Source organism: Leptomonas pyrrhocoris, assembly GCF_001293395.1.
Source record: "Leptomonas pyrrhocoris isolate H10 chromosome Unknown, whole genome shotgun sequence".
NCBI classification, from domain to species: Eukaryota; Euglenozoa; class Kinetoplastea; order Trypanosomatida; family Trypanosomatidae; genus Leptomonas; species Leptomonas pyrrhocoris.
The window spans coordinates 292,259-316,538 of record NW_015438376.1 but is presented as its reverse complement, the minus strand read 5'-3'; the positions used below and the strand labels follow the sequence as shown (position 1 = coordinate 316,538).

Below are 24,280 nucleotides of genomic sequence, written 5' to 3'. Positions count from 1 at the left end.
GAGAGAAAGAAGAACACACGCGTCGACAGATCATTCAGAGCTGCGAGCTGTCAAAGGTTGCCGTGGGGCGGCGCGCACCAGCCGCCGTCGCCGCCTTCGCTTTCTTTTCCAGAATGGGTACTCCCGCCCAGCGCCGCTTCAGCAGCTCTTCGCGCGAGATACCGGTGGCGTCCATAATACTCAGCTCTTCCTCCAGCGGCGTCAGCATGGCCCGGCACGACATCTCACACGACGCACGGCTCTGCAGGTAGAACACCTCCTCCATGTACGCCTCATAGCGAAATGCACAGCGCGTCTGCGGCACGTGTGACCGCACCGGGTCATTCCCGGCGACACTGCGTAAGTAATACAGCGGGCCTAACCACGCCTTTTTTCGCCCAGCAGGAAAGCCAGACATGCGCACGCTGCTGGTCGCCAGCTCGCAGATGTCCGCCGCGGACAGGTTCCACAGCGCCTCGGCCGTGCCGTACTCCTCCAGCAGCGGCTGCTCGGTGCGGTGGAAGATGAGCGCGCCGTCGGTGCCGATCGCGATGTTCAACCCGCGGTAGAGGAACTGTGGCAGGGGGTGGTCCGCGTAGCGGCAGAAGAGGGCGTTGTTCGACATGGGCACGATGGCGAGGGGGATCTGGGTGAGGTAGTACAGGTACTGCAGCACGGGGCGCTTGTCGAGACTGATGCCGTGGCCGATGCCGTCCGCCAGGTAAAACACGTCTGCCATGTGATCGGGGTCCCCGCTCTCGCCGGCGTGGGGGCGGAACTGGAAGGTGTTGAATCCCCGTGCGGCGCGGTAGCGGTTGAGGGTGGTGATGTTCGACCACATGTAGAACATGTAGTAGGCGAAGGGTGGATTCTCGGAGGAGGTCCACTGCGCGGGGGCCACGTCGATCGTCTGATCCGCCTCGCGGTCGCTCTCGTTGTCGACGCTGTCGAAGCCGGAGACGTGCGAGAGGAAGAAGTGCAGGTAGGGGTGCTCCGCGGGGTAGCACGACGCCGCCCAGAGTGGCTCGAAGATGTTGGTGAGCATCTCCTGAAAGCTGCGGAGGGCGCCGCTGCGTTGGTAGAGGTGGAAGAGACGTGGAACTTGTATCATCCAGCTGTTCGTGCGGTGCGACATGCCGTGCAGCACAAACCAGCGGGAGAGGCGATCCCACTCGGTGCGGCTGCGGCCGTAAATGGAGAGGCGGTTCTCGCTGAACGTGTTACCTTCCAGCTCGTTCTGCTGAAAGGTGCCGCGGATCAATTCGGCAAAGTAGCGCCCTTGCATAAAGTTCTCTGTCTTGAGAAACAGCGAGCGAAGGGAGGACATGCCCATGGGACTGAAGCGGTGGTTGAAGCGGTCGAAACGATGGAAGGTCGCTTTGCCCGCGTGCACCTGCAGGGCAGCGATCGGCATCTCCCCAAGAATGCGCGCCACACCGGCCGCCGTCGCCGCCGCGGCATCTCCCTCCACCGTCTCCTCTGCATCGCTCCCTTGACGATCCTTGTTCTCTTGTTCGTGCATGGGCCGCGGTGGACGCGGCATCATCCCCATCGATGAACGCTTTTCCTGGGGTAGCACCTCCCCAAAGAACTTCACAAGAGTAATCGGCTGACCGGTCACGTTGTCCACGCCGACGACGTCGTCGGGGTGGTCGCGAATTTTGCAGCGCATAAACTGCAGCAGCGACTTGGCGGTGATGCCGCTGGCCATGTGGCAGTGCACGTCGACCTTCACACAGTTGTGCGCGTCGCCGCGGATGGGCTGAATAATGCGGTGCTGCCGCCGAGGCGCCGTCTTCTCTTCCGCTGCCGCCGCCGCCGCTGTTGTCGCTGCCGCCGGTACGGAAACGCAGTAGCTCTCCTCATCGTCATTCGTCAAGGCGACGTGCAGCTTGTACTTCGATTCCAGCATCCCCAGCCGCTTATTCGCGTACTTCGCCACCGTGGCGTCCGTGCTGGCGAGCGCACGCAGGGCACGAATGTCGATCTGGAACTGTTGCCAGCTGGGCAGCGGAAGTCTCGCCGGTACGCCTACAAGAGCCGTTTTGTGTACGGTGGTGGTTGCGGTGGCGTCGTGGCTGCGCTTGTCGTTGTGCGCTGCATTAATATCCAACACACCGTTGACCCACACCGGCTGCACCGCCGCTGCGTTCGGCGGGGAGGAGGGAGTAGAAGACGATGTGGCGAGGAATGCCGTGCGGTCGCGCACCGCGGCGGGGTCCACCACGAACTTCTGGTACGCCTCACGCCGGGTCAGGGCTTGCATCAGCCGCTTGGCCGCCGCGCTCGGTCCGTCGCTGTCGGGACCAGTAATGAGGATACGCGGGTACTGCATCAACGACTCGTGCGAGCGATAGCCGGAAAGGCTTTGCAAAAGAGTTGGATCGTGCTCACGCTGCAACGCACAGGCGCTCCCGTTGGACGTGCGACAGTACGCCGTTGCGGTGCTCGGCGGCAGATAGAGGACAGCCCGCGTCGCACTCTCGTCCTGTCCAACAACAGAGAGCTTTGTTGCTGTGGGAGACGGTCCTGCACTGCGGTGTACAGCAGCGAAGAGGAGATCCAGCTCATGCTCCAGCGCGTAGGCGCGGTGATGCAGCCGCAGGGAGCTCACTTGTGTCGCGGCGAACTGGTTGAACCGTGCGCGGGCGTGTGGCCAGGCGTAGCCGAAGAGGTGCCGCCGCTGCCCCCACGAAAAGCACCCGCTCGACATCTCGACCCCGCGCAGGCACATCTCCGTCACGTCGGCGTTCGCCAGCCCGCGCTGCTTCGTCAGCTCCATCAGCTCCTCGCACAGCGCGTCGTTGGTGGTGTCGTAGAAAAGGGGATCTAGCGTGGCCACGCTGACGCGCAGGCCGGCTTGCACGGCGAGAGGGATCGCCGTGGTGTTCAGGGCGTGCTTCACAGACGCGCCACAGCAGCGGTTGCGCGAGGGGGTCAGAATAACGTGTCGCTGCGCCAGCATGTACAGGTACGTCAGCGGGCTCCACTCGAAGGCGGAGGCCGGGTTCACCACCGCGTCCGCGAGCAGGAGACCGAGGACGCTCTCGCCGAACAAGGTGCGGCTGTTAGCCCCGCCGTGTAGGGTGAAGGTGAAGGCAGCGCGGAAGTTCCACGGTGCAGTCGGCAACGTGTTCGCCGCTGACTTCGCTGACTCGTGCGTCGTCGGTGCGTCGGTGGTGCTGCTCTTCTGGCGCTGCAGAAGAGCGTTCGCCCGTGCTGCCGCCGCTTCATTTGTGGCCGCCTGCGGCCCGGAGGCGAGCAGGAAGGCATTCACGAGCTGCACGTTGCGCCACACGTGGTACACGAAGAAGGCATCCGGCGGAGCGGCAGCTAATTTCGCTGATGATGTGGCAGTCGTGTGCGGGAGGGGGAACTGCGTCGCCGGGTCGCCGCGGTGGGGCATCTCTTGGACGGCGGCGGCGTGCGTGAGGCTGACGGAAAACCCAGTCGTGCGGGCTAACAGCGCCAACATCTCCTTGGTGTTGTCGATGCCGCTGCGGTTGTTCACACGCTCGCCTTCGCTACCGCTACCGTCTCCTCCGCTGCTCGGCGGCGTTGCCGCAACTTTGTAGGCTTGCCAAATCGGACGAAATATGTTCTTCAAGATGTCCCCAAAGTGCACCGCTGTCGTCGAGGAGGATGCGGTCCTTCGTGCGGCGTCGCTCTCTGTCGCGTAGCCCTCCTGCACGATCAAGAAGCGGAAGTACACCCCCGGGCACGTCTCGAGCAGCCCGCTCTGCGCACACCACCGCGCCAGCCGCGGCAGCTCCGCCGGATCCGTGCCGGTCACCGTCAGTTCCAGTTCCAACCGGTCGTAGTTGGCGCCGGGGGTTAACATGCGCTGCATGAGCGGTCGAATCAGCTGCGCCAGGAGTTCGCCCTGCCCGTCGGCACCACCGGAGGTGCTCAGGACGTGCTGCAGGAGTCGACCAGCGAGGGCGGCGCGGGGGTTGCTATCCGAGTCCGCCAAACACCGCAAACTCAGCCAGTGGTCTGTTGAGTCGGAGGCGTAGCTCGGCCGCAGACACAGGCCTTCCTCCGTCATCACCTGCTCCGATGTCGTCGCGTCCGTGCCGAAGAAGCGTCGTACGGCCTCTTCCACTGAAATATCGGTGCGCAGCGACGGCCGTGGTGGCTGTTGTGGTGGAGTGCTGTTGGTGCCATGCCCACCCTTTCCGTTGCTCCGCGTGATCGCCTCCAACATATCCGCCTCCATCTGCTCCTCGGCGTAGAGGGGGTAGGTGGGGCGGTCACGGCGCAGCTCCTCCACGAAGCGGACTACGGAGGCGGCGCTCATGCACGTCTCCAGTCGGCGCAGATCGCACTTCGGCGCCCGCTTGATGTCGCCGCCGCCGAAGGTGGGGTGGTACTTGTCCTCGCGTGCCCCGTTGTAGGCGCGGTAGAGGCTGAAGAGACTCTGCAGCACCTTCACGCGCGGCTCACTCGCACTGAAGGCCTCGCCCATGCTCACAAGCTTGCTAAGGCGGTCAAAATGGTGAAGGAAAGAATTGTAGCTGAAGAGGGGGTGCCCCAAGAGGGGAGCGGAAGTTGTCCTCTCGGCATCCGTACCGACTGCGGAGTGCGCCATCGCTGTGTCCGCTTCTCCTCCTTCCTTTTCTCGAGCTGCTGTGCAGAGAGCTGCTGCCCAGGCGGTGGGTACGAGCAGGCCGTCCAACTCCGGCACCGCCGCCATCGCCTCGCTCTCTTCCTCCTCCCCTGTCATGGTCGCCGCCTGTTCTTGAAAGAAGCGACGTAGCTCACCCAGCAGCGGACCTGCGACAGCGATGCGATCTGCGTGCTCCTGGTACACGTGCTTCTCCGTGTACGTCGCCCCGAACGGGTCCAAGGCGCTGCTGTGCTGGGCATCGCGCAGGTGTAAGCCGAGACGCGTAGCCGATTGAATTGCGCAGACACCGCCGATCACCTGCAGGGCTTCGACCAGCAGCGGTGCACCGTTGTGGAAGGCGGCATCGCCAGTGTCGTTGTGCAGAAAGACGTCGTGCCACTGCTGCTCCATAAACTTCCTTATATAAATCTATGTATATATATATATATATATGTATTCTTATGTACTGATTTAGCGCGTTGGTTACCGTCTGTTAGATGTATCAATGAAAAGAAGGAGAAAGCGAAAAGCGCCGATGTGCAAAAACGAAATCCCAAAGGGGGACGAACGTAATTACAACGAAGGCGTCTGTTTACGTCGACTTGGTGGATGGCGCGTCGCTCGTACAAGGGAATCGAGGGGAGATGTATTCAAACCGCTGCGAGCGATATGTATATAGGAAACAGCAAGACAACTCCGGGGGACGGTGAGGAGTGCTTTCACCTGCGTGTTCCTGTCGATGCCGCTCCACAACGCAATGCACACACGAATGCAGTAGTGGAGGCGATGGAGGAAGCAGCCTTAAAAACAAAAACAAAAGAGTCAACGACCTCCCTCTTGGTAGGCAGGCATAAAACAGACAAGAAACCAAACAACAAAGAACCACCCGCGAATGCAAGAGAAATACAAGGAAGGAAAAGGTGTTGTATGTGAAAGGTGAAGCGCCGGCAGCGACCATCCTCTGTGGCGGATATCCCAGGCAGTGGATGAGCACGCACGTTGCGCCGAGCCATCGATGCGTACACACAACGGAAAGCCCTCAAAAAAAGCCCAAATGCGTATTCCAACCATTCTACATGCCTAAGTTTTTTGCACTATGAAAACGCAAGTAATAAAGGGAGGGGGCATTCAACACGTCCGTGTTTCGCTGCCACGGTCGCTGATGTTTACCTGTTTTATAAATTACTCTTCCTTATTTCTCAATTAAAATCTTCGAGTATTTAATCGTCACCATTACGCGTAATGTACAAACAAAAATGCACTTAAGTAATAATAATTGTTGTTTACGGCGCACGCAGAGAGACCCTTCCCCGCCACGACACGACAACGGCTGCACCAGTCGCCCAAGGGAAACAAGAAACCGCAGCGTGCTCTTGTACCACAATCCCAACTCACCACCGCGAAACCGGGAGGCGCTGTAGCTGCACACACACACACACACATACACACCCTTTAAAATCAAACAAACACCCCTTACGAGAACCGAGGGAACTCGTGCCGCATGTCGACCCCTTTGCGCACGGCCACCTCCGTCCTGCGGTTGCGCTGGTACGTCGCCATGACGCGATCCCGCAGCGCTTTGATCTCGTCCTCCTTGCTCATGCGAGTTCCCTCAGTTGAGGCGTCGGCGCGCACGGTGTGCGTGATGGCCGGCGCAAGACCCAAGCGAGCCAGTCGCTTCTGCTCCCCCAGTTGTCCACCACCGGCGAGCAGGCGATGACGCGCATCGCCACGACCACCGCCGGCCTCCCGCTCGAGCTGGTTGGCCAGTCGCGACACCGCGGCGAGGCGGTTCGGCACCACGTCAAAGACCGGCGGCGCCTCCACCCGCTCGCCGTAGCGCACGACGTCCACGAGTTCATAGAAGTCCTGCGGCTTGTGGTTGTTCGTCTTTGTGGTGGCACGACGCGCGGATTGGGCGGCGGTGGTCGGGTCGGCCACCTCCGGATCGAAGGAGATGCGTTTGCGCTGCCGCAGCGGTAGTTCCTCTGCGGAGTTGCTGTCCACCGCCCTTGCAGTTCCGCTACGATGCCCATCACCGTCTTCGTGCGACTCCTCGTCGGTACTTTCTCTTTCACCCCCGTGGTCGTCGCGGTGCCGCTTGCGGGAGTTCAGACCGTCTTCTGCTTTCTTCGTCGTCTTCTTCATCTTGGCCTCTGCCACGAGCTCCAGCTGACGCGCCGTCTCCTTCTTGACCTTCTCCTTCTCCATTGCGCGCAGTTGACGCTCGAACGCCAGGTTGACACGGTCGCGCACCGCCGACGTTCCACTGTCCTCTCCCCGCTTCGCGCGGCCTTTTTTGCTGACACTGTTCGCACCCTTCACGTAGGTATCGAGCTCGGCTTCCATGTCCTCTAGCTTCGCGGCTACCCTTGCGCGCCGTGCCTCTTGCTTGCGCAGGTGCTTCCGCTCCTTCTTACGGGCGATGATCTCCTCCACGCTGCGAGGGGTGCTAGAGTCCTCAGCTGCTGATGCTGATGCGGCCGTCGCTTCCGCAGAAGTCGATGCACTATCCTTTGAGCGACGGCTGATAGGCAGCAGCGCTGCCCCGACCGACGCGGTCAGCTCGTCGTTTAAGGAGGGGTACAGAATCTTCGCCTTCTTCTTCTTGGCAGACTTCGCGGTGGGCGAGGTTGTTGCCGGTGTACCACGCTCTGCGCTGACTGCCGTCGCAGGCTCGTTGGCTTTCTGAGAAACAGCCGTTTTCTGTTGTCGTCCTGCTGAGGGGTCTGCGGCGTGACGGCTGCTGTTCCCGGTGACAGAAGCTTCCACGTCCACGGCTGCGGCCTTTTCGGGGTGCCTTTCCAGCTCCAACGCCGCCCGCTTCGCCTTTTGGCGCTGCATTTTTTCCTGCAGGAAGTTGAAAACGTGTCGCTGGCTGTGCGGGATGCTGTCGAGGCCACCGATGGTGCGGGCAGTGGGGACCTGGTTGGCCAGTTTGGCCCGCTTCTGCTCGCGTTGGAAGGGCGACAGCTTCGCGTTTTGGTTTCGCTTGTGGTTGTGCGACTTATGCCGCGGTACGCGGTCACGGCGCGCCATCTTGTCAGCAGAGCCGCGCTTCTACTCTTAGCTTTTCCGTGCTAGAAAAAAAAAGGAGGTGATGATGTTCGTGTGGGTGTGGACCAAGACGGTAAGATCATTCGAAGGAGAGCGAGGGGGAAGAGCTGAAGCGGCACTGAGCTTCACACCCCGTGTGTGTGTGTGTGTGTTCCCCTCTGCTGGAAAACAGAATAGAATGAGTTCTACTGTCCTGCTCCTTTCCTCAGAGATGGCTGACGATAACACTATCGAAAACAAAACTTGTCAAATTGCGAATGGCAGCCCTGTCGGAGATTACTCCCACCCTCTTGATTCAACTACCGTGCTTCCTGACACGCCTTCACACTGGCACACAACCGTCGTGCGTCTTGGAGGAGCTTCATATTTTTTTTTTTGGCGTTACACATTACGTGTTAACAAACAATTACGCGTTAGACGAGGTGAGGGAAAAAACAAGAAAGGAAAACCACGAGAGCCCACTGCGATACGAATGGCTCGTTTAGGCAACAGCTAACACGCTACAACTCTGGAGCATACACACCCACGCAATGCGTATTTTAAAGTTCTCGCCCACCACTCACGATGGAGCGAGCCGTCTCCATTGCCCCTGTGCGCTCAACGTCACTCCGCCTCAGCGGCTTCCTTCGCACGCACGAACTCAGCGTTACCTTGCGAGAGGGGATCCGACAGCATCAGCGAGATGCGCAGGCCAGCGGTCAGTTCGAACTGGTCCAGCAGCTGCTTCGCTTTAAAGAGAGACTCCCTATCGCGAAACACAACCCGCACGCGCTTCGCAAAGAGGGACCAGCACGACATGTATCCCGGTACATCGTGAAGGTGGCGGCGCACCACACGCAGCGGCACGTGCACCGACAGCGCCGCCACCGCCGTCACGAAGTCCTTCTGCCGGTTCGGGAACTGCTTCAGCACAATCGCCTTCTTTGCCTTGGGGCGACGCTGCTTGACGGTGCCGCCGCCGCTGCCCTCCGTCGTGAGGCGCTGCGCCGCGTTCTCGCCTTCTTCCTCTTCCTCCTCCGCTTCGTCTTCCACCGTCGCGTCATCCACGCCATCGTCGCCGTTGTCATCCTTCGCTGCGCGTGGCCGCTTTTCGCCAATCGTCGTCGCCGCCGTTTCCGTCGTGCGCTGCACCTCCGCCTCCGCCTTTCCGTCTCCGTTGACGCGCAACAGCACGTCGCCGGCGGCGTGACCCGGCAGGTGCACGTGCACCGGAAGCTTGTCCTCGAAGTAGCGCATCCGACGCAGCCGCAGCGCCAACGCCTCCAGCGCGTTCGTCGTGGCCGCGGCCGTTTCCGTGACTTCGTGATCCCCTGTCTGTTCGGCCGTGGCGTCTTCGGTGTGTGCGGCGGGATCCACCGCCGGTGCCGGCTCACTCGCTGCGGTCGCTGCGGTGGTGGTGGTGGTGGTCTGCGAGGATGAACCCGCGGTGGCCGACGCACCAGGTCCCGGTCGCGGCTGCTTCTGCAGCTGCATCGGCGCAAAGTCTGCGTCGGCCGGGCCGTAGAAGCTGACCTCCGCCGAGCGGGTCTCGGTGCGGCAGCGGACGGCGTAGCCGCAGCCACGCGTAGCAGATATCAGGTTCTTCGCCTCCACACCGCTTGTGTGGATCAGCCGTTCGACTTCGAGTGTCTCCTCGTAATCCGCGCGCAGCCCGCAGTGGTACGGCAGGGCGCTGTTGTGCAGCTTGCCAAAGTCGTTTTCCACGTTGGTGATGATAACGGCGTACCGCACGTTGTCCTGCGGTGCGGCGGGCTTCTTTTTGCGCTGGTCCGCCATGGGCGGGCGCTTGCCGGGGGGCTTACTGTCGTGTTGCTGGCGGTGCTGCTGCTTCTGCTTCGACGACGACGGTGCGCCACCGAAGCGAGGCGGCTGGTCAGCCCTTTTGGGCACCTGCTCAGACATTGGCTTTACGCGATGTACTGCGTGTACTTCCGCAATAACACATTGATCCCCACGCGGAAAAAAAAATATATATATGGAAAGGAATAAAGAGAGGAGAGAAAGCGCGATGAAGCAAAAGAACGGAGTGAAGAATGCCGCCGAGGTTCGTGATTCACATATATATATATATATATATATATATATAAGAGAAGACATTGAGGTGTGGTAGGTTACGCAAGAGCGACGAAGAACACCTCTCCGAGAAGGAACTCCAAAGAACACTTGGAGAGAGGAGTTGAGCAACAGGCTGGCCCGAGTCGGTGGGCACGGGTGTGTCGCGAAACGGTTCTTTGCGCACCGTCAACGTTCCATAGAAGAACGGTGGTTTTTCTTCTTAATTTGATTTTTCTTCCTTTTCTTCGGTGTGAACAGCGGAAAGCCCAGTCGGTGGTGGTCGTTGCGAAGACGTCGACACGCGTGACGCGGCAACGCACGGCGCGTACGCCTTCGTGACGGACAAGCAAACAAACAAACAAAAACAAACCGGCAATGAAGAGTGGCCCTCCTCCCCTCTCTCTCCCTCAGCGCATCCCTCTTGTGCTTTCTTCTCGTTTTACACCTTTTCAAAGCGGTACTTCATCTTTGACAGCGCGGTCAAGTTCTCCTTCGTGTCCAGCATGGAGCGGAGAAGTCGGCCGATGGCAAGGTGGAAGACGGGCTGCCACAGGGCGAGCACGTACTCCAGCAACGCCCCTGTTACGCCGTGACCAGCGAACACCGACGGCGGCGGCAGACCAGCCTCGGCGTACGCACCTCGCATCGCTAGCTGACGACGCAGCAGCGCACCGAGCCAAAAGAGCGAGGCCGCAGCTGCGAGGGCGGCGATGACGTACTGGGCGACGGGGGGATCGGTGTGAACACGCTGCCGCAGCCGCAGCAGCTTCGCCCGTGTTGATCGTACTGCTAATGGGTTTTGTGCTGTGCCTGTTGGAGGAGTCGCGTGTGCGGGGTCGATGCTGTTGCCGATTACGTTGTTATCCCGCTTAGCCGCAAGAGATGCGCCAAGGTCACGTGGCGCGGTGCTCGTCAGGTCCTCCACATTTACGCGCAGCAGGCGGCACGCCATGTAGCCACTCCACGCAGCCCACAACAGCAGGCCGGCGCTGTACAGCATCACCACCACCGACATGACGTTCGCGACCGTCATGGACGTACCGGAGAGAGAGCCGCTGCGACGCGCCAGGTAGTCTTGCGTGAACCTGCGATTTGCATCGCGCTGCTGCGCGTCGAGCGCCGCAAGCACGGCGAGGGGATCCTGCGTGGCCTGCAGCTCAGCGGGAGAGATCGGCGACGGCGTTACGGCGGCGGTGTTGATCTCTGCAGCGGCCGTGCGCACCCGCCGCTGCTGCAGCGCGACCTCGAGCAGCTTCGCCGTCGTTGCGTGGTCCACCTCCAGATCGAACATTAGCGACCCGCTCAGCAAGAGAACGAGGTACACGAGGGCGACAAGGGCGTGAAGGCAGACAACAACTTTGAGGAACTGGGAGCTGCTCCGCAACGACCGCGCGAAGTACGCGATGACCTCCTCTTGCTCTTGGGTGCTGAGAACGTCATTATTGTTGACGAGCTCCTTCGCCCGCTGATCGCCGCCTTGGTACCGCGGGTTCGACTGACGATAGCGCATCGTTCGAAAACAAAAGAAAAGTCTACGTTTATGCTAGAGACACGATTGCTTTGGCCGCGGTTTTTTTTTTCTTTTGATTTTCCCTTTATGCGCTGCAGGAGTGTGCGTTGAGGGACGCGTGCTTCACGGGCATCGAAAAGCGGAGCGTGGCGGAACAAGCCCCGGTCTTTCGCGAGGGTTGAAGACGATTTCCTGCACGATGAGGCGGAGGAAAAAAAAAAGGAAGAGAAGAGGAGGGGAAATGACGTCGATGATCGCGATATATACACATATACATATATATATATATATATATATAGAGAGAGAGAGAGAGAGAGAGTAACAGCTCCACAGATTTTCCAACCTACACCCGCAAAACACCTGCGACAAACAAACGCTATGTGCATCGTCGCCTTTCAACTGCTGATTGATTCAGCCACGTCCTCGGCAGCTTGGCGCCCTTTCTGTACACCGTTGAAGCGGCAAACCGCACGCGTGCGGTGCGAGTGTGCAGCATCGCCACATTACAGTTGGCTTTTGCGCCAACACCATGCCTTATCCGTACGCACGTATGCCAATGAGACGACTGGAAGCAGCCACTCTTTTTGTTGATGTTTCCCATTTTGTTTTGTTTTATGCTTGTATGAATCGCGTTGCACAGCAGAGAAGGAAGGAAATAAATAAATATATATAAAGCCCACCATCACCAGCACGCCGCCCCATTGAAACTCGGCTGCCCCTTACACACTCGCCTCCCCGCCTCCCACAAAGTCCCCCGCTCGGACACCACTCGGCGAGGTCGGTGAGTACGGTGCGGCAGCGCGTGCGTTGGTGTTGCGCGGACGCACGCTCTGCAGCGCACCACCGCCACCGTACGGGTTGTCAGAGAGAAGGAGAGGCGTCGGGACGGGGCTATCGGCGTTGACGAGCACCACCGGGGCCACGAGCGGGTTTATGCCGTGCGTTGCTACAGTTGTGGGCGTGGCTACATCGGCTGCTGCTGCTGCTGCTGCGCTGCGCCTCTGCCATGGAGAAGACCACCACTGCTGCGGCTGTGGGCCAGGTACCCAGTTCTCTGCCTCATCGCCCGACTCCCGAAAAACGCCAGCAGGCGAGGCAGGCGCGGCAGCACTGCGCCCATAAGAGCTGCTACGGCTCCCGTCACGAACCACGGCGAAGCGTTGCTCATCGTTCGAATAACTACTGGTGTAGCTTGACAGAAGCCCTGCCGCACGACGCCATGCCTCGCCGCCCTGTGTCGCACCTCGGCGGTCCATTTCAAAACGCGCCGGAGGGACAAGAGGGCGCCTTGGCTCACCGCTTCCGCTGGCACCCTCGACCCCAACGACCATCGTATTCCACCACCTACCGAGTTTTGTAGCTGCGCAGCAGCGCGGCGCGGGTGGGGGGCCGGGTGGGCGGCAGCCACACCAGCAGCGCACGCAACACAGCGTCCCCAGCAACCACAGCACCGCGCGAGCGATTGCACGAAGGAAGCAGCGAGTTTGGTGCGCACACGAGCCCAACGTGGCGGCGACCTTCTTGCGACGGTAGTGCTGACGCAGCTGCTGGTGCAGGAGAGGGACAGAGGAGATGGAGGAGGAAGAAGCGGGGGACGAGCCGCCACCGCGGCGGATATTCAAATTCTTACGCGCGTAAAACGCTTCGTTCGCATCGCTCAATTGCGCCGCGCCACGAGCGTGTTCGCCGGCGAGGTAGTCGCGGTCACCGCCGTGGCGGCTGGCGGTCCAGTCCGTCGCGGAGAGGCCGTCCACCCAGCTCCGCAGACGACGGGCAACGCGGGAGTACCAAACCGCGTTGTACACCAACGACCACCACTGCTCCTCGAGAGACAGCGACGATGGGTTGTTGTGCACGGCTTCATTTAGTGTACTCCGATCACCACCATTGCCGTTACTGCCGTTGACGTCAGCGTGGACCTTCGCGGCGACGCCGGACTGAATGCTCCAGCACAACCAACGCAGCAGCAGCGCAACCAACAGCAGCTGACCAAATCGAAGCAGCGGGAAGAAGGCACCGACGGCGAGTCCGATGGAGCCAGCCGTGATGCGCTGACAGGCCATCTGCGTAAGCGTGACAACGTCCATCACGCCCACGTCGATCACGTTACCTCGACCATCTTCAATGGTAAGTGTTTCGCGCCTGCTCGGCAGCTGCTCTGGATTTGGCGTAAACGACGAGGGCGGGTGTGTCGACGACGTCCCTGTCGTCGCCGGGTCACGCAGCCAATCGTCTGTGGCGGACGTGTCTTTCCCTAACTCTCGCACCGCGCTATCAGCCGCCGCACCGCTTGAGCTGCCGGTGGACCACCACAGCTGCACGCGTCGGGCCATCACCCACACCCAGTATACGTACGGGTGCTCAAAGAACCACGTGTGTCGCGTCACGCGTGCGAAGTGGTCCACGTCGTAGGCGACGCGGACGTGCGGGTTGAGCAGGATGACGGGGGCGCGGCGGTCCTGCAGAATCGCCGCCTGCATCACGTCTTGGCATATCAGCAGACACTCCGAGGAGAGACAGACGTCGTCGCGGACGGGCTTGAGGCCGCTGACGGTGGCGCCGTAGGAAGGCGTGAAGGCGTGGCGGAAGCGCACGGCGGGGTGCCGCGCGACGTAGTACGTGCTGTCGTCACGTACGCGTATTTCGCTCATGGGCTGCGCCGTAGCACCCGCTTGACCGCCGTCCGCTTCAACGTTCTTCTCTTGAAGATCTGCAATCAGCGAAGCGAGGGAGGAGGTACCCCCGAGAGCGGTGACGTTGCCGGAGGTAAGGGCGAGCGTCAGCCACTCAAAGGCACTCCTCGTCGTGGAAGCGGTGAGCCCATTTGAGGCGTGCTCGCCGTGCTGCTGCTCCGTCAGCACCGCTTGTAGCAACGCGGTGAAGGAGCTCGTGTTGGCGTACACCACCGGACTGTAAAACGGATGGCCCGTGAGCTCGGCGATCTCAGCACGTGTGCTGTTCCACGCCGCCCGTGTGGACTGCAAGCGCCGGGTCCACACACGTGTGAGGTACGCCGCCATGCCCGTGATGTTCATGGCAACGCCGGCGCTGCCAAGCAAGTCGTACACGGCACCGGAGGGCCGCATCACCACGAGGGGGGCATCTTCACGCACTGAGATAAAGGAGGGCACCGCCTCGCCGCTTTCTACGCCACCCTGCGGCTGTGTTGCAGCGCTGTCATTCCTATTAATATTAATCGTATCGTTTTTGATCTCGTCGTTGATGCCGTTGACGCGGTGCGGAAGAAGCTGCCACCGCCGCTGCGCGCGAAGACGCGTCTCTCGAGCTGGAAATCCCAGACGGTGCGCTGGCGTGGGTGGAAGGAAAAAGCGACCCCGGATGGCCGCTACGCCGTTCCAGCAGCACTTCACCGGCACCGCCGACATCTCTGGCGAGAAGGCCACGGATGCGTCGGCGTGCATCGAGGTGGCACGTTCCGGCTTGCCCAGGTCGTGGTTCAAAATACGGTAGAAGGCTTCCTGCGTGGCGTGATCGTCCGAGTACGGCATCTGCGCCTCAAAGGGGTTGCCCAGGCGATCTCGCGTGACCCACGTGTCGTAGAAGGTGTAGTAGAAGTCCATCCCACACGCCATGTCGAACGTCGTCCCTCGTGTTGTCGTCTCTGAGCTTCCGGCTTTCGGTTGCTGCAGTCGTGGAGGAGAATCGGTGCGGCCGGCGTTGGCCGTCGCCGACGGATCTGCCGTTGCAGGTGTGGTGGGGTTCGACGTCGAAGCAGAGCTGACCCAACCGTGCGGCCGAACTTTTGAGCTCATTAGCGTCTCGGCCCTGCTCTCCAACAGCGTTGTGATGTCCTGCGAACGGAAGAAGATGTCATTAAAGAACAGCACCACAAGTCCGTCGCTACTGGCTGTTGTATTGGGGTCGTGCCTTTTGCTGCCGTTATCTGCTGGTGCGTCTGCATCGTCTCCGTCATCAGCGCGCCATGCGGAGTGAAACACACGCATGCCGTTGTCGTAAAGCGGCTTGAGCGCCTCGTTGCGGATGCACGCCATCCACTCAATCCGCTCATGAAAGGGACGGCGCTCCACGTAGCCCAGGCAGGACCCCTCCGTCGTCGCGTACACCGTGTGAACACCAATCGCATGCAGGCGTGGGATTAAAATCGACTCGATCAGCTCGGCAGTTCGGTCAGGGGAGACGTTCGCGTACACGGACACCACCACGGAGGTGGCCAGGTCGAAAATAGGTTTCACGTCGTCCTCAAGAAAAGTGATGAGGGCGTCGGTGAGGTCGGGAATAATACCTTCGCTTTTCCACAGGTTTAACGCAATGTAGAAGTGATCCCAGCCGTGGGTGGGCGCGTGCGGGGCGGTGCGATGCGATGCGGTGTACCGCAGCTTTCCTTTGCCGATGCGCACCAACGTGGTGGGCGGTGTCACGGCCCCGTCCGCGTCCGTCGGCACTTTATCCCCCTTGTCGTCCTGCGTGCGTTGAGCGGCCGCTTCGCCGACGTCGAGACCAGTGTAAGGTACAAAAGGATATGGAACAAGACGCGCCTCGTCCGTTGCCAAAGAGACTGCCTGGCGCCGTGCCACCGTAGTCCCATTGTGTGCTGTCGGAACGACGGGATCAGCCATATTCGTCTCCTCGTTGTTGCCAGTACGCCGCGCCGCCACCGCCGTGCTTCTGCCGTAGTACAGCGTGCGGCTCGCGTAGCGTACCTCCACAAACCGAGGCACGCCGTCTTCCGTCGCGCCAGGGGCGTCCCTCCGACTCGCCTCACCCATCAAGAAGGAAGGCCAAAGAGCGGAAAGCAGCGGCGGCGGCGGTTCCCTTCGTGTTCTCCACGATTTGCTGTGGCGCTGCTGCACCGCCGTCGCGCGTGCGGCCACCCGCTCCTGCTCGATTTGCGCCTGCATCACCCGCGACATTTGCGCTGCCGCGCTGCCCGGTCTGCGCCACAGCTGCAGCTCCTCAAAGAAGTCATCCGACGTCAACGTGCGGTTGTCCCGCACGTCGGCCAGCTGCGGGGGTGTCGTGCGCTGCAGGAATTCGCTCGCAAATGCATCCGTCACGTAGGGGTACTCGCGCCGGTCCAGCGTCAGCGGGACACGGCGCCAGTAAGACGGGGAGTGGAGGAGGGTGCGCAGCGACACGCCGCCCGCGCGCTGCTCACGTGCGTCATCGGCGTACGCGCCGTCACTGCGGTCGAGCGTATTGTCGACAAAAACGCCAATCAACAGCAGAACCCCAAAGAGGAGGAGCACAGACGCGTGTCGGAGTGCACGCCCGTACGGCATAGCAACCTACGCGTCACGGCGAATCGCTGCTAACAACGAGAACAACAAACGGAGCGGTTTTGATGTCAGAAGTACATGAAAAAAGAAGATGTATTCCGTTGAGCTTCCCCTCCCTCCCCCTTTTTGACGGAGAGAGATTCTTTACGGAGCGTGAGGTGCACCAACACGCACGAGCGGCAAAACCAAGCACAATTCAAGACAACGCACGTCCAGTGTTGGGCAAACGGTGGAAAGGGAAAAAACAACAACCTGAATGGAGGACACACGCAAAGGTGCGTGCGAGTTCGATGAAGGAATTGTAGCAGCAACCGCCAAGAAAAACAACAAATAAACCCGGAGAAAGAAAAACAGGAGAGAAAGTACGTGTGCAGCAACAAAAAGGCATGTGCGGGGAGCGTACTGTGTAGTCAAGAGATCTCCGTTGACCCCGAGGCAATCAAGGAAGAACCGCGGAAGAAGACATCACGCGTTGCATAGCAGCATCGGTGCTGCTTTCAATGATCAACTGCTGCTCTGTTCCTTCATTGTCGTTTCAGAAACGTCTGCGGGTTTTTCCAGCAATGGCGCTTCTAGTATTCTTTGTATTTTGGTTTGCACGTTGCCTTCACCACCGTACAGGGCTCTATGGATACCCTTTTTTGTGTCCCTCTGGGCAAGTCTAACGGTGACGCGAGAACGGCGAATAACACTTCCACTACCAGCGACGACGGCCCTCATCTGCGCAATAGAGGTGCTTCGGGGAGCGTCTCTCTCTCTCTCTCTCACACACACACCTGAGGAGCAACTACAAATTTCCCCTGTGCTTTCTTTTGTTTCTTTGCGTTAAAGTACGACGGAAGCAGTCAGCGAGCCTTCCACGTCGCCGCGTTCCGTGTGACTCGGGTGTAGTCTGACGTCGCCCTCCCCCGTCCAACCAACGGTTTCCGTCGCGGCAATGATGCGGGGTGTCAGCAGCACAACGGCGCGCGCCGCTGCATCGCCGCGGGCCACCGCCGCGTACACAGACGTTGCCGCGACGGACTGCGTGGACGTCGCCGTGTCCGTGCTGGAGGGCAGCGCCGCCACGTAGAGGTCCGGCGCCCGCTGCAGAAACGCGCGCTGCTCAGCGGTGTAGACGCGCTGCGCCTCCTCTCGCGCGCGGGACGACAACGCGTCCAACTCCGAACGCAGCTGCGCAACGCGCTCCGTCAAGTTTGCCCGCTGCTCCTTCGAAAACTCCGGTGTTTGCTCGTCATTCGCCTCCAGACGGAACGGATTCCCGCCCACGTTGCGCGTCGCTGCTGCTGCCACCACCGCCTCCTCCTCTGCGGGCGTCAGCGAGCGGTGGGGGTGATGGAGAAGGTGTGCGTTGTGGAGGCGCAGCATCGCGCCGCGCATACCGCTCGCGGACAGCAGCGCCGGCGTAGATGGCGACGACGCAGCGAGGGTACAAAGCGTACGCGCTGACGACTCGCCGTGGCGGAGAACGTATAGCTTTCCTCCGCGCGCGCCGAGCACCACGAGCAGCTGGCTTGCAACGACCCCGCCGCCTTCCCGCACGACCTCGAGTACCTCGCCGGGTACAAAGCCAAAGACCTCCGCGCACAGAGAGGGGTGCGTGGAGAAGTAGGCGACCTCTGACGCAGCGGTGAAAAACGGAGCGTCGCGCAGGATGTCGCCTGGCTGCAGGGCGGCGGCACTCCCGGCCGAGGAGCTCGCAGACGTCACTGCCGCTTCTTCGCTGCTACTGCCGTCGGCGTGGTGGAGCGGAGGTGCGGCTGCGCCACGGTACCGTCGTTGTCGCAGTAGATTTAGCTTTGCCACGGCATCGCCCACATTGCGCGCCATACGCGACAGCAAAGAGACGTCTTGGCGGTGCGCGTGGGCCACTGTGCCGTACGGCAGGGGGGAACGCGCGTGCGCCTTGGCCGGAGCACGAAAGGACTTCATTCGACAAGGCTGCCCCTTGGGCGTTCGCTCTCTCTCTCGGTGTGTATGTGTGTGGGAGTGTGTGTGTACGACTTAGAGAAAAGATATGGGAGCGGGAGAACCGCAGGGGAGAAGGTAGGTGACGGAGTATGGGACTCGCATGAGGGCAGTTTACACGTATGCGTGTAGAGGAACACGTGCGTGATAGCGGGCACGTGTGTGCCGCGCCGCCTGCGGGAAGTGCCGCTGCTGGTAGGGATATACGTTGTCGTTTGAGCAGGGACGACTGCATCCCCCCCGCTTGCAGGCCGATACTAAACGACCAACAATACGAGGCAGAAGATAAAAATAATATAATCCTTCACCCGCCGATAAAACAAAGGAAAGGAGTGGCAGGTACGCTGACACCACACGTTAAGCGACGTCTTGTTTTCCGTTTCCCTTCTCATATATATATTTCAGCTACGCTGCTTTGCGCTCCTTCGTCAGGCGCCGCCGCCGCTGTGCGTGTGAGCAGCGTCTGTCGTAAACCCAGTAGCCCAACGCACAGGCCACGAACGTGACGGCTTGAGCAAGGACGACGGGGTGCCGCAGCCAGTACAACAACACCCACAGATCGTTGACGTGCCTTTCACGTGGCGTACCTGTGCGGCGCATACTTGCTGCTGTACTCCGCTTGTGGAAAAACAAGTCGCGTGGCGCCTCCTTATCATGCCAGCGCGAGTCGAAAGTTTGGTGGTTCTCACACTCATGCACGTATGCGTCCCAATTGCCGTGATAGCGGACTGACAGAGCACGAAGCCCTTCTTCTTCCGCTGCATCCTGCGCTGCTACGTCAAGTTCGACCAACATCTGCGATGTCGTGGGTGTGTCTACCAGCACAAGTGAGGGGAAGTCGGCTTTGCGGACCTCTGCTTGAGTCGTGAGGTCCGTTTCGTTTCCAGTATTGCACAAACCGTCGTCATCGCCCCGCGCAGCCAACACCGTCGCCGCCCACAGCCGCGTCACGGCCGCGCCGATGCTGGCACGTCCGGGCGCGGTGTGCAGCAGATCATCATCATCATCATCGTTATCCTCTTCACTGCTTTCGTCATCGCGGTACGTTAAACGCGCTCTTTGCCCTTCTGCACAGGCGCGTGAGTGGTGGCTTCTTGCTCCCACCTCTTCCAACCACTGCGACAGCGGGGCAACGATCATGGTGCTCGTCTTGCCTGGCGAGGTGGGTCGAGGTCCGGTACGCGCCTCACAGCGCAGCGCTGCCTCCGCACGCCACCAGCGTGGATCACCGGTCAGCGTCCAGTAGAGCAACTCCTTCATCACCTCGACACAGGCGGAGCTCTGCACGGATTCCTTCTGCACGAAGCGGCGCCCAGCTGTGGAGTCGAAGAGGCGCTGCAGCGCGTCTGCGTCGATAGGCGCGGTAGGCAGGGAGTGGTTTTGTTGTGTGCTGAGGAGCTGGTCCAACTCGTGCAAGGCGGACTGCACGTGGTGATCGTCAGCGGAAAGGCAGTTGGAGTCGGTAAAGATGGCGACGCGGCCTGGCGTGGCTGATCGCTGCGGCCCAGACGCCGTTGGACACTGCGGCTGCTGAGTCCCCGGCGGCACCGTCCAGAATCCCATAATTCCATGCGCAAGAGATGCATCGTGTGGTGGAGTTGGATGCCACATGCCGCCGTTCTCGCGAACGACAGACTCATGCGGCCCTTCGAGACCGTCGAGGCCTTCACGTGCTGTATTCTCCCACGTGTCCTCGTAGGTCGTCGTTTCTTCGTCGTCGTCGTCGGCGGGGGCCGCTGCTGCAGCGTGAGAGGCGCCAGCGGTGGCGACGGCCCGTTTGCGGAGGCGCTGCGTTGACGACGACCACGCGGGCGTAAGACCGCACACGACGGCTTCACCTGCTGCCGCCCCAGTGATGCGGCCCGCAGATGCAGAAGCAGCAGCAGCAGCCCTTTCGTCCCACGCCTTCGTCGACTGCGTCCAGCGTAACACACCCGCACCGTTGAGCTGGCCGAGCGAGCGAAACCCGCCTTCGCGGCTGCCTTTCATGGCGTTGTCGCGAGAGTTTGGGTGACCGGCAGACACTACCAAGACGCCATCGACCACGACGTCCTCGCTCATATGAAAGGGTGCCGCGAACCTTCCTTGCGGAAGATCGCTTACGCCACCACGCTGCGCACCGGTGCCGTTGAATTCCGCAAGTAGAGAGGGAGCAGCAGAGGCGAGATCGTCCAACCAGCGATTCCACGACGGCACGTGGCAGCTTCCACGTAATCCACGACCGGAGCGCGCTGCAGCTGCAGACACGGCAGTCGTGTCGCTGGCACTACGGTTGTTGCTTCGCCAGGCTCGTAGCGTGTTGTCACCGCTGCTCTTCACATGTTTCGCCGAAAGCGTTGGCGACTCCGTTGCATTGTGCGGCCGCTTCTCTCCTGCAGTTGCCCCTGTAGCTTCTTCCATGCCTCGATGGTTGTCTTCGCTCCCCTCGCGTGCCCACCGCAGCGCCGCCGCCACCTCCGGACTGAACCAATCCGTCACCAGCACCACACGCAGCCCATCCTTCCCCGAATCCGGGCGAACTGCCGCGCGAAGTAAGTGGCGCATCGCCCGCGTTAACGGACGCTCTGGGTCAACGAGGATGATGGTGCCCGCCTCTGAAAGGGCGATGACGGCAGCCGCGTCAGCTGCTGCTCTGCAGGTTACGCCACTGGGTGTGTTCAGTGCTCCGGCCGTACTATATGCAGCTGAGGAAGCGACGCCTTCGTCAGAGCGGTCACAAAGCGTCGGAGAAGTGGCGACGTGCAGCAGCGGGAAGAAGCTCACGGCAAGGCGCAGGCTGTGGCGCAGGTAGACGTACAACAACGCGAGGTTGGTGTGGGGGTGGTCGCCGCCCATCTCCGCGTACGACCGCCGCGATGCTGGACCGCCGTCGCCGTCGCTTCCCGCAAGCGGAGATGTCGCTTCGTGTGGGTCGTCGCCGGCGATGAAGACGTCGGAGGCGGCGGCGGTTGGGTTGAACCAGTCGAGGCTCGTGTCGAGGAGCACTCGCCGGGTACGCGGTGGCGGCGCACGGATGCGGATGACCACTGGAATCACGAGTAGCGAAGACGATGACGAGTGTAGAGCACCACCACCACGATTGCTACGACTACCGCGGCTGTGGATACGCAATGCACCTTCCACAGTCACTGAAGAGAAGGCATGGAAGAGAGGGACGCACCCTATACCGCTTGTTGTCTCGTTTGCAGGACTGTCGTCGCGGTTTGCGTGCCCTCTCTCACCGGAATCTTCGCCCCCACTGCGGCGCATGTTGGGTGCTCTTTTTACCTCCTCAACCACGTTGGGGGCGTGTGCGCAGTAGCGCAGTCGTGTGTGTGCCGAGGAAGGGACGGAGAGAGCGACGGACAGGGTGAACGACGTGGCTGGCAGCGGAAAGCTTCGTGTGGGCAGCGGCGGCGCCACCACCGCCCTCAACTCCACGGCAGATCGCACCAGATGCTGCTCCAACATGCGTTGGACGACAACGTCGGGCTGCGAAGCTCCGCGGCTGCCGTCGCTTACACGCCACACAACAGCGTCTTTTGCTCCATGTAGGTATCGCGTGGGACGACCGCGTGAGGGATGCCCCGTTACCTGTGTAAGCTCAAACCGGGCTTCGTAGCTGCCGTGCAGACCGTTGTCGTCGCTACGATGCTGCTTGTGCCGCAGCGGCGGGCTTCGCTTCTCTGCTGCGGTGGAGTTCCTTCCGGTTCGACACGTTGTTGTCAGAAACGGGCAGAGATACACGGAAAAGTTGAAGAGCAGCGGCGCGGCGCTCGGGTAGACGGCCATGTCTGAGTATGGCCACCAATACAAACTCGAGGACTCCTTTTGCTCGCTTGTCACCGTCGTTGAGGGAGTCCGTGCATCGACTTCCGACTCGCGCATCCACCCGCTACCCACGCGTAGAGAGGCAGGGACCGCAAACGCTTCACATCGGTTTGTTTCTGGCACGTGTAGCGCAGCAGCAGAGACGCGAACGCGCTGCAGGACGCGGCGTGGCTGCACCGCACCCATGCCCTGCGACAGCACACTCCACTTCGTTCGTTGCAGGTAGCCGGCGTACAGCCGTGTCAGCGGCAGCCCGGCCAGTTCGGTGTGCGGCGCCGCATGAGTGTGGCCACTACGGTGCGCGTGGGAGGAGAAGCATCGATGACGCCCGGACGTCGTGTTCGATGACGACATCGCGGCCGTTTCGCCTACAAGGGTGGAAAGTGCGTTGGTTCGCTGATGGGCAGGGGAGAGGGGCTTCGCGGTGCTCAGGAGCAGCTGCCGCACCCGCAGTGAGGTTTGAAGACGATGGATCCAATATGAATTGCTTCTGCCGCTGTTGCTGTCACAAGAGAAGGCCGCGGGTGAGTCCAGCCGCCGACTCTCCGCTTCCCACCGTACCGCTTCGAGGGCGACAGCGGCGACCCCGGCAACGATCGGCGCGGCAATGCTTGTGCCGGAGATGGACCGCAACCGCAACCGTGAACAAGAAGTAAAAGAAGAGGGAGGAGCAGAAGAGGAAACGTTCTTCGACGGGGCCGACACCCCTTCCACGGTCCAGACGTGTTGGCCGAGCGCAACAAGCTCCGGCTTGACCCGCCCCGCACCAAACGGTAGCTCCCATGTGGTGGGTCCACGGCCTGCGAAACCCGCAACAGACGCTTCAACGGTCCCTGCAGCTTTGCCTGCGCGACTTGAAAAGAGCTGCGGGGGATCAGCGGCGGGTGCGCCGTGGCTTGTCAGCTTTACTGCCCCCACGGCGAGCACGCCAGGCATATCCGCCGGGCTGCGCACACCGCCAAAGTGGTAGGGATCGTTGCCGGCGGCCGCCACCACCAGCACGCCGTAGTCGTGCATAAGCTGGTAAATCCGCTTCTGCGTAGCGACGTTGCCGTAGTAGTCTTCACCGCCGTACGAAAGACTCACGATGTCGACGGGGGCACGAACGGACGGCCGAGCGTAACTTTCTGCCGCAGCTTCGTCTTCGTCCTCTTCGCCTGTCGCACTGTGCAACAGGCGTGCCTGACGGTATGCCTCGGCTTCACGGAGGAGAACATCCAGCGCGCTCGTGACATACCGCTCTCTCGTCTCACCGTCTCGGTCAAACACGCGAAAGACGCGGACGCTAGCGCGCGGCGCCATGCCGATGTAATGCTGCGGTGAGAAGGAGGTGCTTTGCTTCGCTGGGCGTGTGCCATCCGCCCATTCAGGCCGCCTGTCGCGCGCACGAGGAGAGGGGGGCGATAGGGGGTGGAGGAGGTGCCCCGCCAGCACACTGAGACTGCGCGTCCCGTGTCCGCAACCGTCATCCTCGCACGCGACCCCCGGCACGAAACTCGCGCACGTGACGTCGTTCCGACTCCATTCGGCGACGTGAGCGCACAGGCCTGTGTCCAACAGCGCCACCTGCACCCCATCACCAGTGAAGCACCCACCGCTGCCGCTGCCATCGACGTCGACGTTGTCAGGGGGAAAGAAGAGAAAGGGAGAGGCGAGCGGTGGACGGACACAGCTGGCGTTGAAAGGGCCAGCATTGTAGGAGAGGTAGTAGTCGCGCGGGTGCGTCCCACCGCGGCGCGACGGCGTACGGCCAAACGTAGCGGACTTGGGCGAGTGCGCCGCGTCGGCAACGCTGTCGCAGCAACACACCAACGTAACGAGAAGGACGACCACGCGGGCAGTGAGGACAACACCGCGATGCATGACCGCTCGCGCACAAGAGGTGTTTTGCGCGTAAAACAGGAGCGGGCGAGTCGTTGTGTATGTGTATGTGTATGTGTGTCTGTGTGTGTGGCGATGCAGGTGAGACAAGTCCCCCCCCCCTCCCAAGAAAGGAAATATATCTCCTTACGACATGTACCTCCGCGGCAGTCG

General features: G+C 61.1%; 7 protein-coding genes across 8 annotated transcripts; all 7 read right to left on the bottom strand.

The window, feature by feature from the left end:
- Nucleotides 1-34: 34 nt before the first annotated feature.
- Nucleotides 35-5,424, bottom strand: ABB37_07769 (AMP deaminase putativeamp deaminase-like protein; the record flags this gene model as incomplete). The annotated part of the gene is made up of 1 exon (XM_015806521.1): nt 35-5,424. The coding sequence occupies exon 1, from the start codon at nt 4,997-4,999 to the stop codon at nt 35-37; it is 4,965 nt and encodes a 1,654-aa protein (XP_015654885.1). The 5' UTR covers nt 5,000-5,424.
- Nucleotides 5,425-6,061: 637 nt separating this feature from the next.
- Nucleotides 6,062-7,670, bottom strand: ABB37_07768 (hypothetical protein; the record flags this gene model as incomplete). Its single annotated transcript, XM_015806520.1, has 1 exon — nt 6,062-7,670. The coding sequence occupies exon 1, from the start codon at nt 7,625-7,627 to the stop codon at nt 6,062-6,064; it is 1,566 nt and encodes a 521-aa protein (XP_015654884.1). The 5' UTR covers nt 7,628-7,670.
- Nucleotides 7,671-8,248: 578 nt separating this feature from the next.
- Nucleotides 8,249-9,575, bottom strand: ABB37_07767 (hypothetical protein; the record flags this gene model as incomplete). Its single annotated transcript, XM_015806519.1, has 1 exon — nt 8,249-9,575. Exon 1 carries the CDS (start codon nt 9,545-9,547, stop codon nt 8,249-8,251), a length of 1,299 nt encoding a protein of 432 aa, XP_015654883.1. The 5' UTR covers nt 9,548-9,575.
- Nucleotides 9,576-10,139: 564 nt separating this feature from the next.
- On the bottom strand, nt 10,140-11,404 carry ABB37_07766 (hypothetical protein; the record flags this gene model as incomplete). Its single annotated transcript, XM_015806518.1, has 1 exon — nt 10,140-11,404. Exon 1 carries the CDS (start codon nt 11,208-11,210, stop codon nt 10,140-10,142), a length of 1,071 nt encoding a protein of 356 aa, XP_015654882.1. The 5' UTR covers nt 11,211-11,404.
- A 525-nt stretch (nt 11,405-11,929) lies between these two features.
- Nucleotides 11,930-16,722, bottom strand: ABB37_07765 (hypothetical protein; the record flags this gene model as incomplete). The annotated part of the gene is made up of 1 exon (XM_015806517.1): nt 11,930-16,722. The coding sequence occupies exon 1, from the start codon at nt 16,469-16,471 to the stop codon at nt 11,930-11,932; it is 4,542 nt and encodes a 1,513-aa protein (XP_015654881.1). The 5' UTR covers nt 16,472-16,722.
- A 571-nt stretch (nt 16,723-17,293) lies between these two features.
- Nucleotides 17,294-18,473, bottom strand: ABB37_07764 (hypothetical protein; the record flags this gene model as incomplete). Of its 2 annotated transcripts, none has more annotated exons than XM_015806515.1 (1): nt 17,294-18,473. In XM_015806515.1, the coding sequence occupies exon 1, from the start codon at nt 18,398-18,400 to the stop codon at nt 17,294-17,296; it is 1,107 nt and encodes a 368-aa protein (XP_015654879.1). In that variant the 5' UTR covers nt 18,401-18,473. The 2 variants fall into 2 exon arrangements, with proteins under 2 accessions (XP_015654879.1, XP_015654880.1); XM_015806516.1 differs by having other exon boundaries at nt 17,294-18,435.
- A 368-nt stretch (nt 18,474-18,841) lies between these two features.
- ABB37_07763 (subtilisin-like serine peptidase) lies at nt 18,842-24,109 on the bottom strand (the record flags this gene model as incomplete). Its single annotated transcript, XM_015806514.1, has 1 exon — nt 18,842-24,109. The coding sequence occupies one exon, from the start codon at nt 24,107-24,109 to the stop codon at nt 18,842-18,844; it is 5,268 nt and encodes a 1,755-aa protein (XP_015654878.1).
- Between the last annotated feature and the right edge of the window lie 171 nt (nt 24,110-24,280).